Source organism: Neomonachus schauinslandi, chromosome 1, assembly GCF_002201575.2.
Source record: "Neomonachus schauinslandi chromosome 1, ASM220157v2, whole genome shotgun sequence".
Taxonomy (NCBI): Eukaryota; Metazoa; Chordata; class Mammalia; order Carnivora; family Phocidae; genus Neomonachus; species Neomonachus schauinslandi.
The window spans coordinates 91,755,126-91,775,576 of record NC_058403.1 but is presented as its reverse complement, the minus strand read 5'-3'; the positions used below and the strand labels follow the sequence as shown (position 1 = coordinate 91,775,576).

The window sequence follows — 20,451 nt, the reverse complement described above, 5'->3', positions numbered from 1 at the left end:
GACTACCAGTAACACTTCTCCACTTATGGGGGAGTCCTCTTCAAGAAAAAGAATATTTATTTACAAATGCAAACTTTGTATATGCTAGAATTACAGCCACAGCCTCCCTACTGGTATCCTTGCTTTCACTTTCTTTCTCATCTAAGTTCTTCGTATGTACAAACTTTAGGTCCCCAAGTGTGTTTGTTCAGAGAGATGGAAACAGACGCGTGACAAAATGAGAGACCCTCCATCCATTCGGCTTGGGAAATTCTCACAGCACATTCATTCTTAGTGATTCCATGATACATATCAGCATAACAAGGGCGCTAAGAAATCCTGTGCTCAGAAAATCTGCCAAAACTTCTCTGTCCATGGAAAATTTTCCTGTGGCACAGTTATTAGCATTTCACAGGTAAAACCAGGTTTGTAAACTCTGATCTGGGTTAATTTTCATAAAGCATTCCTATATCATGCTGCATCTTGGATGGAAAAAAAAAAGTTCCAAAGTTCACTAACGCCTCCAGGATCAGGTCCAAATTAACCAGGCCGGCACTCTGGGGCATCCTTAAGCCATCTCAACTTCACCTGCCAACTCTTCAAGAGCAAATGGTCTGTGGCAGTCAGATCTACCATCCACGGAGCAGGCAGGCTTATTACTTAACAGGAGACACCCAGTTCTCTCGTCCTCACTGACAGACTCTCACAGCATGCTGGGCCCTACTGTCAAGCTAGCAGTTAGTCCTGGACCACACCTAGCCTTGTTAACTGAATAGTTCAACGTCACAGCTTTCTCTCCCCCAGCTAATGAGGCTTCCAGAGGCCGAGAACTTGTGTCTTCTTCCTCAGCACTCAAGTATGCATTGGTGACTTCACTGTGCAAACATATGGCACTTAATAAACATATGTTGACTGAATAAATGAATTAATGAGGAAGTCTTGGTAGACTTCCTTTCAAATCAATTGGCTCTAGAGGTTCCTGAGTCCAGGCCACCCGAGCATATCAAGCATATCGAGGATGAACATAGAAGTATATCAGGAGATATCACGGATCCAGCCCCATCTCTAACACCACATTCAGTGATGCAGAGGAGGTGACTCAAGGGAGGCATTTGATAGAGTGGACATGCAGAGTATCTATCTACCATGCCAGGGAACTGGATGAGAATATATAAAACAGGGCTTTACCCACAGGTAAGAGAAGACATATGTTTATGCAACACCAGCATACAACTTCCTTTGCTGATCACAAAAATATAGAATTCCGAGAAATTCCTTTTCAACAGATGCTTAATTCGCATCTGCTAACTTTGATAAGTTGATCACTGAGTCAATTTTAATGCCATCTCAAATCTTAAATTAAATTCTCTTGTTTTCTTAACATGAAGGTTCCTATTTTATCTTATAGCATGAGTAATTTTTCCCTCCAAGTAGAATAAAATTAAACAGGTTCATAAAATATTCATTAACTGACATATGAACATACATATATCTGTGCCTCTAAGTTTAAATTAATTGTCTCCTGTAGCCTGGGATAACTAAATATTTGCTATAGGTATTTCTCTCAAGTGGTTTATCTCTTTGATTGTTCTCTTATTTCATCTATGGCCTGAAATGTCTTTTTATTTCTTAGATACAACAAATACTACTTGTATATAGTACAAAGTAACTCATTTAGGCATTTCATTTACATAATCATATTCACTAGAATCCATGTCCAGATTATATAAATCTGTATTAGTGATGTCAGTAGCAGACTGCTGGATCTTTATTTGAACAATCTTTTTTTTTTTTTTAAGGGGGGGGCTGGGGAGGGGCAGAGGAAGAGGGAGAGAATCTTAAGCAGGCTCCATGCCCAATGCAGGGCTCGATCTCACAACCCTGAGATCATGACCCGAGGCAAAATCAAGAGTTGGATGCTTAACCAACTGAGCCACTCAGGCGCCCTTACTCAATATTTTTGATGCTGATAGGACGACCTTGAACAAAAGGCAATGTCAAAGGCTGCCCATCCTAGTTCTGCCCCTGATGGATCTCAAGATATCTGAGGTGAGGTAACAATGGACTAGAGCAGGATTTCAAGCTCCACTTCTACCTACAACCAGCTGGTGACCCTTGACAAGTCTCATAGCCCCACTGGGTCTTAATTTTCCTACGCGTAATCTGAGATGCTTCAACTGGATGTGGTAAAATTATGTGACTTCATTAAGCAAATTCCATATTCTATTAAAAGAGCCTCTAAAAGGCATTTGGCTAATTAGGAACTAAAATTATATTGAAGTATAACTAGCTTCTTAGATGTGCAGTTTCAGCCACATTCCTGGTGCTTACCCGGTATCAAGCCCTGGTTAACAGGGTATCATGTTGCTAGGGTCACTTCAGAAGGAATAACAGGACAAGCCTTTCCTTGACTGGCCTTTCCTAAGAATATTTATTTATTTACACATTTTCCAATTATGAACACATTTATTGGAATCCTTGTGACATAAAGATCCTTAATTTACTTGTAAACTTAATACATTTTTGAGGAAACTAAAACCAGACCCTTTATAGCAAATGTTATGAATGGAGGACAAAGAAACTTTTAAAAATATTTTGTAAGTGTAGATGAGCTATTCCAGATTGATTAACCCTCTTGAGTTATTGTGCAACCTACCAGTGATAATATCAAGCATAGTAAAAAAAAAAAACAAAAAGCAAAATTTCTTGAGCATTTGAGCTTTTTACAACGTATGCATAAAAGATTATATCGATTAAGAATACACATGCTTTCTGTGAGACCCTCTCATAAGGGAAAGACTTCTTAACAATGATTGCTTTATATTTCAGTTACAAAGTGACTCAACTAAGAAGATTATCCATCGCTTACTCTAGGAGAATTGTAAGTATAAGACCCTAGGATAGCCACAGTGGGAGGAACAGAAGCATAAAAGAGATGAGTGTGTTGCTAAAGAAATTGACAATACAGGTGAAATAAGAGATGAACATGTAAAGATAATGATGAATACGCTACAGTGTAGAATAAAAGATGAGTAACAGAGGTAACAAGTGGTAAGGAAGTAAAACTGTGTGTTTATTATAAGAGTTTTAAAAAGAGGATAAATGGAACACACTTTAAATAGGAAATACAATACTCAATTTTAAAAGGTCTATTCAGATTTGATTTGGAGTTGTCCTCATTGAGAAGCCAATGTACTAGGCACTTAATCCAGTAAGAGTAATTTTACTCAGTAGCATTTGGTGAAAAAGAAAAGCTAGCCTTACCTGTACATTGGCATGGACGGACCCAGGCACTTGATATTTCAACTCATGGGCTGTTGTTTGAGATTTGGGAAGCAGGAAAGGATAAGAAAGGGATCGATATTTTGACTTCATAATCTAAAATAAAGAAAAACAGGTAAAAAAAAAAAAAAAAGATCCAGATGAGAAAATAGCTCCATTCCTCCCTACTTTGTGATTATAAAAGAAATTCAGATTCATTTGATAAAGAAGAAGAAAAACGTTAACAGTGGAGTTTCTAGTTGAAGAGGCAATCGATTATTTATTTTGTGTTCTTTCCATTTTCCGGAGGCAGAGAACTCCTTTTCTCCTTCTTTTTTTTTAGCTTTTGCAGTGGGCATGTATTGTTTTATATTTTTAAAGAAAGCTTAAATGCGATCTAGAGTTATAGAGGTATATAATGGCAAAAAAATGGTATTTTTTTTTGTAAACTGATTTCTTACTATGTTGTAGATATCTTGTCACAGCAGTGTAGCACTGTATATCCTATTTTAGTAACTTCCTAAGAAAATGATAAGGAACCATAATTTGTTAAATAAATTCTTATTAATGTGCATTTCAGTTATTTCTCATTTTATCAGAATTATTAGAAGCAATATCAAAATAAATTACCTATCAGATTACTTCTCTTTTTTAGATTTTATTTTTTTATTTACTTGCCAGAGAGAGACAGCACATACAGCAGGGGGAGTGGCAGGCAGAGGGAGAGAGAGAAGCAGGCTTCCCGCTGAGCAGGGAGCCTGACAAGGGACTCGATCCCAGGATCCTGGGATCATGACCTGAGCCGAAGGCAGAGGCTTAACCGACTGAGCCACCCAGGCGTCTCCAGATTACTTCTTTAACTTAAATACCCAAAAAAACATTTTCTGAGTTAAAGGTTGGATACTTTTTGAAAAGCTTTATGGGGTTTACCAGTTTATCCTGCCAGGAAGAGAGTATATAAGCACTGGAAATCCCAAAACCAATCACAGATAGGTTAAAAGTAATATTCCTGCATTTATTCATTCATGCTCCCTTAATTTTCGTTAAAAACATTTCCATTATTTCTCAGACTCCGTGCTCAGTGGGGAGTCTGCTTGAGATTCTCTCTCCCTCTCCCTCTGCCTCTCCCCAACCCCCCTACTCTCTCTCTAAAATAAATAAATAAATCTTTAAAAAATATTTCCATTATTTCTAAAAATTTATAAGGTTTATATAAATAAAAACTTATGTAAATGAAAAATCAGGTGAGATTCTAACTTGTTGATAAAACAATTTTTTCCCAAATTATCAAGGAGACTAATGCCTTGTCATAATTTATACTAAAGAAGATGGAACCTTAATGCCACCTGGGTGGTAGGTACTTAAGTTATTCCCATATGTAATGAAGGCATATGACACAGTCTGAAGAAAAGGAAAATGGCCCCATCTTCTCACACTGCTCCCCTCGCTCAGAGCCACCTCCCAGAAGCTTGGACCGGTGTGAACCCCCCAGCGCAATGCCAGGACTGGGAGGACTTGAAAGCTCGAGCTCTCTCATCCAAACAAGGCCCCTGTCCCCCCTACAATAGCCCTCCAGCTGACCATCAGCACAGACCAGATGCTTAACCAACACTGAGGATCCAAAATGTGAAAAGGATCACAATAGGCCCCGAAAGTGGCATCTATCTCTCTGTGCTCTGAATTGTCTGCGGTGGGAGAGTTCAGGAACGAATTCTTTTCCTTCTGTCCGCCGACCCTGGCGCTCTGGCAACCAGGCACTCAAGAACGGATGGGTCACCGCAGTACCTTCTTGCCAACCCTCTAGGTTTCTCCTCTTCCAGGCTCTCTCTCTTTATGTGGGCTGAATCGTGATAAAGTCAACCACGTACCTTCGTGAAGTTCCAGCGCTGGATGAAGTGACGGGCCACGTCACGAGCCGCCTTCCCGTGGACTGCAGAGGCGATGTCATGCCATGGCATCCGAGGAGTGGAGTGTCTGTCAATGAAATCTGCCCAGGTGCCCCAGGCACAGATCATCACTAACTGCTCGGCCAGGGACAGAGCCATGTGATTCCAGCACTGACCCCAACCATGATCCGTCAAAGGAAATGTGGTAATGTTCACCATGCATATATTACTTGGCTTGGGTGGAACAATACCTTCATAGCCAAGGGAAACACAGATACACACTGAGGCGCACAGTCCCCCATGGGCCTCCCCCCAGGATGTGTCCATTTCACTTAGCATGAGATAATCACTAGGCAAGGCAAGATGCGAGTTGGCGTAAATTATCTAAGGTTGTGGACTTAATATTACATTTTTCTTTTGTGTCCTGTTGAACTAACCTCAGGCTATGTATACAGTTCCATCTCTATCTTCTCTTAAATACATAAGCACAGTGATAATCTGAAAATGTGCCATTTTCATGCTGGAAGATGAAGATGATACGCAGAAAAGGAGAGGATCAAAGGAAGGGCACCATCTCTTGCAGAATTACAGATTATTACCCCCAAAATATGCCTAGATGAAACCTGGAGGTCTCAAACAGTAAGCTGTATCTCATGCTCTTTTCTTACTGTAACTACGAGGAAAAGTCCTTAGGTATATGACTGAATCATAGTCTCCAAAGTTTTACCAAATATTCAAAACAAAACAAAGCAGAACAAAGGACAGTATATCCTGCATATGCATACTCTCTCAGATGCTGACAAGTAAAAAACAAAATATAAGCAGCCACCCATGATCATGGCACTCACCAGCAAAAGGCTTATCCAGTTGAACCCAGTCTTTGAAGACAAAATTGCAATAGTCCTTTCCATGCCAGAACCTGGTTTCCCCGTGGAGCTCTCCCATGCCTGTCTGCAAACTGCGGATGGAGCTGGTGTCTGTGAAGGTAGCAGAGACTGTGTTCAGGTGGGCCCCGGTGGGGGGGAGTGATGGGGGGGAGTGGCGGGGAGGCTCACCTCTCACTCATTAAACACCCAGGGAATTCTGAACTGTTATCCTTAAGGCACAGAACTAGGGCAGCATGTGTTCATCCCATCTGAGGCTGTGGGCTAGCAGGGTTTCACACTGTACACAAGTTTATCACTAGTAGGTAGTTGGGGTTGTAACCAGGCTTATCACCTGACAGTGAAATTCAACATTCTTCTCCCCATCTACCAGATGACTGAAGAACGGATCACAGAGCTAACTGTGAATAAAGAACTCACTGGGAGGGACAATGAAAGAGCAATAAAGCCAGGTCAGGCAGCGAAACATGAGAGGCAGAGGCCATGAAGAAATCACGCCCTTGGCTCTCCCCAGCCGATATGGTGCACACCCAGTACATAATTCTCGTCTTTGGCATCTCAAAAGCAAGAACCTCAAATCTGCAGGCAGCCCCGGTTCCAGCCCTGGAATTGTCAAGCTAAGTGACACTGAGCTTCATCTTTTGGGGTCAGAAATTCTTTATATATAAAAGGAAGAATTTGGCCTAGATGGATGGCATCTAAGATTCTTGGGCTCTCACATTCTACATTCCCAGCATCATAAATGACATCCATAAAAAATATCACAACAACACACAGAACTTATGATCACATAGGCGCAAAAGCAGCAATCCACTGCAACGTTTCACGTAGAGCTCTGCTGGGACCGTTTTACTAAAGGGTGAATACTTTGACTTAAATAGTTCGTATATTTACGGGCTATGTTGACCACAAAGGCAATGAAGCAGGAAGACGAGCAGAACTACACACCACAAATGCAGCATTTGGCACAGAAGAGGCACTTAACAAAGAGGACACTGGATGCAAAACTAGTCGTTGAATGAATACATGGTAGCACGTGCCAGTGAGAGTAGCGGACTGGCCCCTACCACCGCACATCCCAGAACTGTCTTTCTAAAATGCAGACTGTTGGCTTAAAAGCATTTTAAGACCACCTGCTGCCTACAGGGAGTCAAATCCTAAAAGCTGAGTGTGCACAGAAGGCTCTTTCCCAACTGGCGCCAACCTCCCTCCCGGAGCCTTTCTCCCCCAAGCTAGGCACACCATATTTCTCATAGTATTTGGACAGGCGTGGTCTGTTATGTCTTCGAGCGGCTGGCACATTATTCCTTCGGTCTGGAATGATCTTCCCTCCCTCTCATCCTCAACTTCATATCCTTCCAGAGCCACATTAGCTGTTACCTGCCCTACCGCTACCTCGCAGATCCCAGGAGGGTGAGGCAACCCCTAGCAGTGCTGTAGAACCGTCAGCAGCTGCACCCCCAGGGCTTCTGATTCTGTGACACAACCACGTAAGGATGCTCCCCACCAGTATTTAAACTCCTCAGGGCTGCAGAGTGTCACTTCGCGGCTTGCTGTAGCTCCTGGTATCCAGTAGGCAATCAATCAGTATTTGCAGAGCGCAAGTTTTTAAACAATCACCACACACACTGCTGATATTCTACCTTAAACTGAATAATTAACCTTCAAAGGTTACTGAAATTACCTATAAAAGAAAAGTGTCTGGGGGCGCCTGGGTGGCTCAGTGGGTTAAGCATCCGACTCTTGATTTTGGCTCAGGTCATGATCTCAGGATCATGAGATGGAGCCCCACGTCAGGCTCTGGGCTGGGTGTGGAGCCTGCTTAAGATTCTCTCTCTCCTCATCTCCCTCTGCCCCTCCCAGCCTCTTAAAAAAAAATGTGTTAAAGTGCTATTCTTTTAGACATATTATTTATTTATTTATTTATTATTTACTTATTTGAGAGAGAGAATGTGTGCACACGTGCGTGCACACACACACACACGCACACACACACGTGTGAGCAGGGGGAGGGGCAGAGGGAGAGGGAAAAAGAATCCCAAGTACACTCTGCGCTGAGCTTGGCGCCGGACACCAGGCTCCATCTCAGGACCCTGAGATCATGACCAGAACCCAAACCAAGAGCTGGACGCTCAACCAACTGAGCCACCCAGGTGCCCCTTAGCATGCTAATTACTAACAAAACTAAATAATGTTAAAAACAGAATTCTATTGACTTCTCCCAGTGATTTATTTTCCTGCTCTGTTAAGACTAAAGGCCAAAGTACTGGTAATCTGTTTGCTCACCTATAAAATCTTTACAGTAAGCATGGCACTTTGTATTTAAAAAAAAAAAAAAGAAAGAAAAAGAAAACAGGAACAAAGAATGAGATAAATAATGGGTCAAATTCCAAAATAAAAAAATATATAAGATAATACACATATAAGCTAAAGCTCTATATTTACATACATACACTTGTTTAAAAATTAACTTTCACTTAATAATCAGTTATGATAAGAAAAACAAAACAAAGCAAATTCTAGTCTCAGAAAATTATGTTGGTTCTAATTGGATCCAACCTGTTCATAATTCAAATTTGTTTTTGGTTTCAGTCTAAATAATCTTGGCCTAACTTATTCCAAATAAATCAGGGTCTTCCTCCAAACACATGAGATATTAAAGCAATAGAGCCAAGGACTCCTAGTTACTGTGATTACTGCTCAGAAGTGTGTGAGCACCTACAAGTAGAAAGAGAGGCTTTTTACATCAGCGATGCTGATCTGAGGGCTTCTCCTTAGTCTGCATCTGGCTCCCAACTGATTGCATGAATGCACCTGCCTTGTCTTTGGCATAGGTTTTCGTGCCAGTTTTCTGCCATCCTCATCCATCAGTGGCCCAGACCCTGCCTGCCAAGGCTGCATCCCCTACACCATTACTCCAAACCCCCTTCTTGATCTTCTTTCCTAGTTCCTCCTCCCAAACAAAGTTCTCCCCAACCTTCTCCAAAATGTGCCCCTCTAGTTCTGGCTTCTCCTTTGGCTCTAAGAAGTACAGCCACTTCCAATGTCTCACTTGGCCTCATTCACCTAGCTGTCCCACCTGCATTTAAAAGTGTTTAACACTAGAATCACTATTATCCTCACAAAATCAAGCCTTCCCTAGAGATTTCTGCTTTCTGTTCATAGTTACTCAAGCTCAAACCTCGAAATCTACGTTGGCTCCTCTCTTTTCTTTGCTGTCTTCTCCGCCTACCTCCCGATTGCCACTTCCCAAATCCTAATGAAATTCTGCTGATTCTTTCTTTGGAAAAAAGTTTCTTCCATTTACTTCATTCTTGGGACAAGCTAGTCAGACTCCCTGTACCTCTAGTGTAACTTAGTAAAACACCACCCTTAACACCTCCATCCCCCCACGGCCCCTCTTCTTCAAATCCCACCCCCACCTCTCATCCCCCAGGGATTCTCCAACATTTAGTGGATGAAATTCAATGTCGCAGCTTGATTTTCAAGGCCCTCCATATACAGGTACAGATCTATCCCATCAACCCAATCTATACACAAATTTACACATCCCTTAACCAAAATTTCAAAACCCAAAAGCTCTGAAAATTCAAATGTTTTCTTACAGTTCATGTGTTAGTAAAATCTGACCTCAACTGACAAGAGATTGTAATCTTTATTTATCCCACCTGCTGCTGAACAAATATAAATGATTTCCTTACAGGGTATTTCCAGGACCCTGCAAGCAGCATAACATTATATATAGGTATAGGTATTGCATTACCTTTCTAAAATCCAGAATCTTCTAATTTCTGAAGTACCTCTGACCCCTAGAATTTTGAATAAGAAATGGTAGACCTCTATGTATTTACCACATTCCACACCTACATCTGAGATGCTGAAATAAACACTTTTGGATTTCCCATATATGTGCCTTAAGATACAAAATCTACCTAGGGTGCCTGTTTTTCTCCCTTCTTAGGCTCTACCTACTGAATTTTTGCCTATACCCAGGGCCAGTTCCAAAACGGGTCCTCAATGAGTTATATTTTCAAAAAACCTTCTGATTTTTGAAACTGGGATTTTAGAATTGTGTATCAACACTTTTGTGGACAAGGTTTCACTGGCAACCCTTGCCAGCTGGGTATCTCCCCCTGATGAATTACTAAGGCACTAGGTTAGTGAAACATTTAAAACTCATGCTTATCTATTAGATAATAAACTCTTTGACTGGAGAAAATAAGTCTTATACATCTTATACCATTGCATCCCTGAGAACAGAGTTTAGAAACGATTTAGCCTACTATTCTTTATCCCTTATGACTAGATATCTGGGGTTGAAACACTGTCTCACTAAATTGCAAAAATGAAAAAAAAAATTGCAAAAATGATTTCCTCCTCTCAGCCATTTATTTAATCTTGCTTAAAAAGTAAGATCAGCAAACAGTTGTTGAATATAAGAGGACAAAATTCAACTATTTAAAAATAACATAGTTACCAAGCAAAGCCATTGAAACTTGAAATTCTCCCGCTTGCAACATCATTTTGAGAGAAAAAAATCCTGAAGATGGCCAAATGATTTTGAATATATATACTACAGAAATATACTACAGAAATATATATTATATATTCAAATATAAATTGAATATACATACTATAAAAATATATATTGAGAAATATTGAATGTATATACTACCGAAATATATTCAAAATATATTTTGAATATATATACTACGAAATAATCATGGTATCAGTACATTCATTATGAACTGATTTTAGTGAATTTTCTAATTAACCCATAGTGATCTTGCGTGCATGCTCCACACTGGTTCACTAGGAGCCCAGTTCATAATGGTCTTTTTTTTTTTTTTTAAGATTTATCTATTTATTTGAGAAAGAGAGAGAGCAGGGGTTAGGGGCAGAGAGCAAGGGAGAGAGAGAGAATCTCAAGCAGACCCCCCACTGAGCACGGAGCCCCACTCTGGGCTCCATGCAGGGCTTGATCCCATGAGCACGAGATCATGATCTGAGCTGAAATCAAGAGTCGGAGCTTAACCAACTATACCACCCAGGCACCCCCATCAAGGTCTTTGGCATCCAAGTGAAACTAACATTACAAAGAAGCTAACTCAGTTTATAGCCTCAGGAAAGGAAGTTATTAACTCAAACAAGTATTCAGTTTCAGTTTCTCATAAAGAGTTACTCTATGTTTAATTCGGGTTTCAAGTCCTATGAGACAACAGAAGTTTAAGTCATTACACAATTTAAATGTAGAGCTGTGCTCTTTAAATTCCTTCTATTATTAATAGTAGACCCTTACTTTTTTTTTTTTTAACACAAATTCATATGGAACTTCAATATATATATGGAAGCAGGATTTCTCTGCTTGAAGCAAGTACCAATAGAGGTGGGAGGGTCTAGGGCCCACCTCCTCAGTATTCCCCTCAGAGCCCCTGAGAAACACTGGGGTCCACAAGTGACTCACATCCAGCTGTGGTAACTGGGCTCTACATCAGTCTTCTAAATAGCACACTAGAACCATGACCTTGGAATTTAGCCACATGCTCATGATGTAGCAATCTGTGTTTTTGCTAAATCACAAATCTGAATTATGAGCTCTGGGAAGCTAATAAACTAGAACACCATTGTGCAAGTTACTTATCATCTCTGACCCTGAGTTTCCTCATCTGTAAAAAGGGAGATAACACTACTACTACCAAGCGCCACCAGTGCTCAGGGTCGTCCCAGGCAGTCTGCACACAATAAATTAGCTTACAATTTTACCGTGGTTGTCATACATTACGATCATTACTTATCCCTTTATGTGATCCGTTGCCAAATCCCTCTTCATCCCCACCTCCACATTTTAGGCCGTGATTAACTTATTCAAATACCTTGTTCTTGCAAAAGCTTATCAGATTACAATTTCTAATACCACAAGGGACGTGAACACAGTGCAAACAGAAAGCCAGGCCAGAAACACACTCACTTTGCTCATGCAGCAAAAGCGGACGCCTGAGGACATTCTGTTGCCTCATACATCACTTACCCATGTCAGGTCTAGCGAGCCCCTGCTCAGACTTACTGGAAGAGCGAAAGAGTTTCAGGTGGGGTTTTAGACCATGGATTAAATTCTGACGACTTCTACAGTGATTACAATAACCTGGAGAAAGTTGAGAGTTCTTTTTTTTTTTTTTTTTTTTTACAAAGAAATATATATAATATCATCAAGTTTTCTAAACTGAAAAGTAGGCTCAATCATTTTTAAAACAAGGCAAGGCTAAAAAATCAGTCACAAATTCTGTGAACAGAAAATGCAGAGCTTTAAGGCAGATGTGAAAAGAAGAGCAAATTTACAAGATGTAGGAAATCTAATGTTTGAAGATAAAAGCTTCACATATTTCTGGATAGGAAGAGAAATGAGATTTCTTCTATGAAAAGTGAAGGACGTCTGATAACTTCTTTTTTTTCTTTATAACTTGGCATTATGTTAGAAACGCTGAGTCATTCAGCTACCACCAGAAGTATGAATTGTGGTTGTTATGACTCCTTATGTGAATAAAACAATAAATCTGTTCCCAAATGAGGCCAACAAAGCCACAAAATGGCAGGATATCGAATAGGGTGATATAGCTCCTATGACTCCATTCCAGAAAGACCAGTTTTAAAGACTGGTACACAGTATCTAGCTACGGAAGGACGGAACGTCATCAAGATACATTCTAACGTCATCAAGATACATTCTAACGTCATCAAGATACATTCTAGCAAAGAGGAAGACTTACTGGAGGCACTGTCGATGCTGCTGATGCTATCTGCATTGTGCAGGTGGTGCCTGTAGAGCTGCCTGTAGAGGCTAAATTTAGAGAACTTTCTGGACTTTCCCATTCCTTTCAGTTTTGAATCCATATCATTAGTACTCTTCAGGGTGGGTGGATTTTTACTAGATTCATTTTTATCTTTGAGGCTCAAGGATTCCATGGACTCTATTTCAGCCTGAGAAAATTATTAAAAAAAAAAAAGACTGCATAAGATATGCTGCAATGTGATCCTTTCATTCCAGTTGAGCTGAGGTGTCAAGTTCACATAGGATGGAGGCTCTCTATCGGACACCCGATAATGGGTAAGGTCAGCCTCAGGTCAGTGAGCTGTTTCAATGCTAGCAAAGGGATACCAGGCATTCCATTGTAGTTCCTCCTTCAGTAGACCAAATTCTTGAAATTTCATACCAGCTAACCTTTTTATCTCAAACACACTTACATGAGTTATATTCACTGTTGAGCAACTGAACTTCTGCCTCTGATAAATGTTAAGTAGTGCTTCTTCTGTCAATTATTTTCCCGGCTACTTATTCATTAAATCTTTTTTTTTTTTTTTTTCCCAGAAAAGTCACCAACATATCCAGCAGTAAAATAAGATGGAGCCCATCAAAATTTTTAGTAAGTGTATGGATATGTTGGCAACGGTTAGAGTTGAAACAGTAAGTACTGCAATATGGATCTAGGCATATGGGTATTTTGGCAGCACTTGATTTGAAAGGTACTTTGAGAAGTTATTAACTTCCTGTATTCAGAAAGAAGTCCCTCCAGGACTCCAGACTGACCTAGCCTCTATTTGCATGTCTTTAAGTAGGAAGATTTCAAAAGCCTTGGCAGGTACTTGTAATAAGGCTGCTGATTTAACTTAAAACCCAACTGACACATATTTTTGTTTATGAACTTTTTTTTCCAAATAGGAAATGAATCTTTCATTTAAATGGAAAACAAAGGAGCTGACTGTGAGCTAGCAAATGCACTATTGGATCTCTTTCCTCTTACAAGGCAAGAGACTGAGATCAAGAGATGCAAAGTTACAGACTTGCTAGATGGTATTTGAAACCAGGTCTGTCCATCCAGAAATAGGCCACTCCTCATTCAACCAATCAGTAAGTCATGCTATTAACACATACTTCTACAAACTCTGTACCTTTTATGCAGTTCCATAAAGGAGAAACTTACTGTGAAGGAACCCAGAGATGATCCTACGGTGACACGCTTCACACTACCCACGTCTGTGAGTCTGTGTTCATGGTCATCCCACCTTCCATAGGCCAGGTCGATCCCACCCACAAAGGCCACTGACTGGTCGATGACAACGAGTTTCTCATGATGGGCCCACAGATATACGCTGGATGATACATGATCTGGGTGCCTCATCACCTTGGGAGGGGAAAAAAAAAAAACCCACCTGTAATGCACTTTTTAAAAATGTCCTTCATGTATAATAAAATCGATCTGTTTTCTCCCCTGAATAGCATTTTCCTTCCTCCCTTCCTTCCTTCCTCCCTCCCTCTTTCTTTCTTTCTTTGTCTGTTTTGCTTTAGTTTTCTTTCAAGAGTTTATTTAAATTCAAGTTAGTTAACATACAATGTAGTATTAGTTTCAGTGACAGAATTTAGTGATTTCTTTCTTTTTCTGTTTTGCTTTAGTTTTCTTTCAAGAGTTTATTTAAATTCAAGTTAGTTAACATACAATGTAGTATTAGTTTCAGGGATAGAATTTAGTGATTCAGTCTCTTATGGTTTGTCTCCCTCTCTGTTTTTATCTTTTTTTAAACCTTCCTCTGTGTTCATCCATGTTAGTTTCTTAAATTCCACACAAGTGAAATCATATGGTATTTGTCTTTCTCTGACTTATTTTGCTTAGCATAATACCCTCTAGTTCCATCCTCATCATTGCAAATGGCAAGATTTCGTTCTTTTTGATGGCTGAGTAATATTCCATTGTATATATATACCACATCATCTTTATCCATTCATCTGTTGATGGACATCTGGGCTCCTTCCCTATTTTAGCTATTGTGGACATTGCTGCTATAAACATTGGGGTACAAGTGCCCCTTCGAATCACTATTTTTGTATCCTTTGGATAAATACCTAGTAGTGCAGTTGCAGGGTCACAGGGTAGTTCTATTTTTAACTTTTTAAGGAACCTCCATACTGTTTTCCAGAGTGGATGCACCAGTTTGCATTCCCATCAACAGTGTAAGAGGGTTCCCCTTTCTCTGCATCCTCGCCAACATCTGTTGTTTCTTGTGTTGTTAATTTTAGCCATTCTCCCCTGAATAGCATTTTCTATAATTCAAATACCAAAATGTGCTATGTATACACCAAAGTTCTAATTTCATTCTCAGTATTTAGAAGAGGAAGACTCCTAGTTATTTTTAAGCCTCTCCACCAGCCCCACCCCACACCACATTTTGGGGTAGCTGCCATTTAGCTAGAAATTTGGCCACACAGTTTAGTAAAAGTTAGCTCAACATAATAGCTGATTCTTTTTTCCACTTTAAAGAATTCTGTAACACCTGATACTACTTAAAAAACTCTAAAAACGTTTAACCAACATCTATCGCTGACAAAATTTTTAATAGGTATCTTGATATTTTGGTAGCCAATGAATTAAAATGGCAAGTGTATAGATATAGGGATATACATGCTTTGGCAGCTCTTGATTTGAAAGATACTTTGAGAAGTTATTAACCTCCTGCTTTCAAATAGAATTCTTTTTAAATGATCCCAGACTGACCTATTTTTGTATATCTTTAAGTAGAAACATTCCAAAAACTCTGGAGACTACTTTTTTTTTTTTAGTAACCTACTTCTTTTGTGTGTGGTAAAATACACATAACATAAAATTTACCATATTGATCATTTTTAAATGTACAGTACACCGGTATTAAGTACATCTCATATTGTTCACTCATCACTACAATCTCCAGAACTCTTCATTTTGCAAAACTGAAACTCTATACCCATTGAACAATAACTCCCCCATTCCCTCCTCCCTTCAACCCCTGGGAAACATCATCCTACTCTTTGTCTCTATGACTTTGACTTACATATATGTCAATAGAATCATACAATATTTACCTTTTTGTGACTGACTTATTTCATGTAGAATAATGTCTTCAAGTTTCATCTGTGTTTTAGCATATGTCAGAATTCCCTTCCGTGTTAAGACTGAAATATATTCCACTGTATGTACGTACCAATCATTATTGAGAGTGGGATATTAAAGTGTCCAACTATTATTGTAGAACTGTCTATTCTGCCCTTCAATTCTATCAATATTTGCTTTATATATTTTGATGTCCATTATTAGGTGGGTACATGTTTATAATTGTTATAACTTCTTGCTGCTTTGAAACTTTTATTAATATATAAAATCCTTGTCTACTATAAACTTTTCCTATTTAAAGTCAATTTCACCTGATATTAGTACAGTTACTCCTGCTCTCTTCTGATTACTATTTACATGGAACATCTTTTTTTTGACCAAATAAAATATATAATTGTTATATATTTTAGCCTGCTGGAGATTTATTAATTCATTGCTCTGATGTATCTCAATGACTGAGGACTAACTATTGATAGGCTTTAAATCTTTGGTAAATATCAAATAGCTTTTTTCAAGCTGCTTATTGTGTTTATTTACTTTATTAGTTTTTTAATGCAAGTTGCTATTAAGAAAAAGCTTTTTAAATCCTAGAGGAGCTCTCTGTTGCTATCAGCATCAAGGGATGTCACAAGGAGATCACGTCTAAGAGGTTCCAGAACAATCTTAATGAGGAGCATGGGACCTTGACAGAGCTCCTGAATATTAAAACAATTCTAAGAGGTGTGTTCTTGGCTAAATGATCAGGGTCAGAAATGTGAACTCTGCTAACTCCACCAATACCAGAAGTATAAGAAAGCAGAGTATTTTGTTTTATTTCTAAGAAGGATACAATGCTATTTATTCAAAATATACATTAGAGAATTCTACAGATTACACTGCTCAAAGCAAAACACATCTGAAAAACTACAGAATAATAGAGAAGAAGTACTGTTCAGAAGGATGAACCTGATACCTTTATGTTGGGGTGTAGACGTATTAAAGTCCTCTTGCTGTATTCACTGTTGATTCCGAGGGCAAGTTCCACCTCTTTGTAGAGCATTACAAAGACTCTCACTCCCTGTTGCTGTCACGAGAGAAAACACAGGGAGGAATGAGAATTTCTGGAAGTAGGTGATGATTTTCTTTTTCCTTTTTATAAACGTTCTTCTACAAACAAGTATAATAAAATATTTAATGAAAAGTACAAGGTGACACATAAGCGTATCTTAAGATACAAATAACAAAAATAAAAATTTATCTCCCTTCCATTCCTATGACTTGTCATACCAAGAGACGGTATCAATATTTGATTCATCATAGCCAAAAAGCTGAAATGGTAACCTCATCTGCTAAAAGTGTCTGATGATCTTACACCTCTGAACATTCTCAAACACTTAACATTGAGGAAAGCTTTGGCCTGATTCATGTTACAGGATTAGAGTTTTTGGTTTTTATTATACTTCAGTTAGTTGAAATAGCAGTGACACAAAACTCTAATGCAATAAATTATACTAAATATCCCTTAAATGTTTCTGGAGCACTTTAATAGAATTTTTCTTTATTAAAAAAATTTTAAATTAAAAAGAAATTTCTTTAACTTCAGAGATGAACATATCGATTCATACTCTTAACCCACAATTACATCATTAATGTCTGTCTGTGAAATGACTTCTTTGGAAGTCAGTTTCTCTAACATGCAGAAATCCCTGAGTTTTAACAACAGCACAAAATTAACATTGATCTAACCTTAGGCCCTGGACTTAAAAGAAGACAGACAAGGCCATTGTGAGGGTCAAATTAAATCGAAAGTGCCTGATAAACTTTAACATGCTATACAGATAACATTTTTTATTAATATTAACTATCAAAAAGACATGTCTAATAGCTGGTAGTATTTAAAAAAACCAAACTACTGGGGTGCCTAGGTGGCTCAGTTTGTTAGGCATCTGCCTTCAGCTTAGGTCATGATCTCAGGGTCCTGGGATCAAGCCCCATGTCATTGGGCTCCCTGCTCATCAGGGAGTCTGCTTCTCCTTCAGCCCCTCCCCCTGCTCATGCTCTCTCTCTTTCAAATAAATAAAATCTTAAAAAAACAAACAAACGGTGGGGTGGGAGGGATGGGGTGACTGGGTGATAGACACTGGGGAGGGTATGTGCTCTGGTAAGCGCTGTGAATTGTGCAAGACTGTTGAATCTCAGATCTGTACCTCTGAAACAAATAATGCAATATATGTTAAGAAAAAAAAAAAAGGAAGAAGAAGAAGAAGGTAGCGGGAAGGGAAGAATGAAGGGGGGTAAATCGGAGGGGGAGACGAACCATGAGAGACGATGGACTCTGAAAAACAAACAGGGTTCTAGAGGGGCGGGGGGTGGGAGGATGGGTTAGCCTGGTGGTGGGTATTGAGGAGGGCACATTCTGCATGGAGCACTGGGTGTTATGCACAAACAATGAATCATGGAACACTTCATCTAAAACTAATGATGTAATGTATGGGGATTAACATAAGAATAAAAAAAAAAAACAAACAAACAAACTAGTATTTTCTCCTCTAGTTCTGGGCAATAATAAGGTTTTAGCCTGTCCTAAACTGCCCGACACCTGAATGTCCGTCCTCTTCTCCCTGTCCAGTCACAGGGTTCCCTCACCAACATATAGTTCAGAATGTATTCCTCCAGGAAACTCTTATCTTATTTACGCCCACTTATTGTATGACCTTTTAACTATTTTAGGTTTGCATCCTCAGTATTGCTGTACAGTTTGCAACATTTAAATTTGCATTCTCTATATCCAGCAGCTCTGAAGGCATTCTGAAACATACCACATACACACTGGATAATGTACCTACACCTAGGCACTTAATATCCTAGGGATAAAAGGCAAGAATTTTCCCATGATACAGTACTTTCTAGAGTATTAGAGATACAGGCATATCTAATAAAACTATAGTGACAAAGATTAATTTAGTTACAATTTAAATTAACAATCCATGGTAATTAGGCAGAGGCATAGTTCATGATGGAAATCTGAGTCATTAATTTAAGAGGCCAACTGGGCTGAACACATCTAATTTATAAGAACTGGTTACTTTTGCAATGCTATAAACATGTGAAATAACATAGGAGTTAATATTTTTAGGTTGCAGGGTATAAAATCTTGGAGTAAGCCAAATATATATATAGTTCCCCAATACTGGTCTGCCAATATTAAGAAGCACGTTTTGGCCTCTAAATCCTTATGAGAACACATCACTTCAAAATGTGAAAAGTGTATACATTTTTGGAGGAACATACTAAATATGTGCTCTAAGCTGCATTCATGAAATTTGAGTACTATAAGACCCATTCTGACTCAAAAAAATAGGATAAAAATATATATGTCATCTTCTTTCTGGCTAACAGCTTACTTTTGGGACTTGATTATTACTAATTATAATTATGCAACTATTATTGTGACCAAGTGTGTAAGTACAGATATGATTAAAGAAATAGGAAGTGAAAGTGTAAGCAAGAAATGAACAGATTAACTTCTGATAGTTTTGGCCACTGAGGGTTCTGCAATAAACTACTGATGGAGAGCTTTAAATGAAAACTAGAACATTATTTTTTTCCTCTACTGTTCATATTTACTCTGCTATTTGAACATTTTAGGATTCAGCACTGGATAACAGTGATAAAAAAGAGCCTCCCATTGAAAGATAAAGTTTAAAACCCAAAATTGCAACCTAAATTATAAAATGTTACACCTGACAGGTGTATAATTGAGGTTACAATTTTGGGTTTTAAACTTTATACTATATCTTTCTAATTAGTTTTAAATGGATGAAATTCTGCTTCTCAGGCTTATGAAACTACTATTCTTGAAGGACAGTAGTTGCAATTTAGAAACTGAGCTAAATCTTATAGTTTTCCATTTACCTGCATAACTAATGGGTTTTTGAAATAATAGAGATGTTAACACTAATGAATTACATTACTACCCTCCATCTATTAACACCTGACATTTTCTTCTATACTTTGTCTTTTCTCCTTGAAATAAATTAACTCCAAAGGAAACAGGGTAGACACTTTTAAGTCTGTTGAGCTTATATACGAAGGACTAATAAGGAAGTAATTGAAGAAAACAGTTCATTTTAGGTAGTTTGGTTTACAACTGTTTACTTACATCCATATCATAATAAACGGTTAACTAGTGACAAGATTTCTATGATCATAAAGCAATAAATTCCTCTTCTTTCAGTCAAGGTATTACAAGACTATCATAACCTCTAAACTACAAAGGGCAAAGGAAAAATGTTTCTGGACAATGAAGGCATTTGCCAGGTCATAACAGTGCAGACTTACACAAAATGTGGGAAATACTTGTGTAAAATGAAACCCAAATTAGAAAAGAAAAAAGGACTGATGTTAATTCTGTAATTTAAGAAATACACATTTGAAGCATCCATTGTTTTACCAATGCTTTTTCATGACCCTAGGGGAAGTTACTTTTTGCTTAGAGAGGAAGAAGAAAAGTATTAATAGGGCAAGTAGAAAAATGGATGGCTTGGA

General features: G+C 38.6%; 1 protein-coding gene across 6 annotated transcripts in view; it reads right to left on the bottom strand.

Moving 5' to 3' along the window:
* Nucleotides 1-20,451, bottom strand: part of PLD1 (phospholipase D1) — a 192,122-nt gene that overhangs the window by 61,066 nt on the left and 110,605 nt on the right. For 5 of the 6 annotated variants that reach the window (XM_021702667.2, XM_021702664.2, XM_021702663.2 and 2 more), the window contains 6 exons: nt 16,877-16,987; nt 13,987-14,187; nt 12,775-12,985; nt 5,975-6,103; nt 5,109-5,227; nt 3,244-3,357 (listed from right to left, as the gene is read on the bottom strand). In XM_021702667.2, the coding sequence (XP_021558342.1) occupies nt 3,244-3,357; nt 5,109-5,227; nt 5,975-6,103; nt 12,775-12,985; nt 13,987-14,187; nt 16,877-16,987 (885 nt within the window). Of the gene's footprint in view, nt 1-3,243; nt 3,358-5,108; nt 5,228-5,974; nt 6,104-12,038; nt 12,153-12,774; nt 12,986-13,986; nt 14,188-16,876; nt 16,988-20,451 lie in introns of all 6 variants that reach the window. The other variant, XM_044920134.1, reaches the window with a different exon arrangement.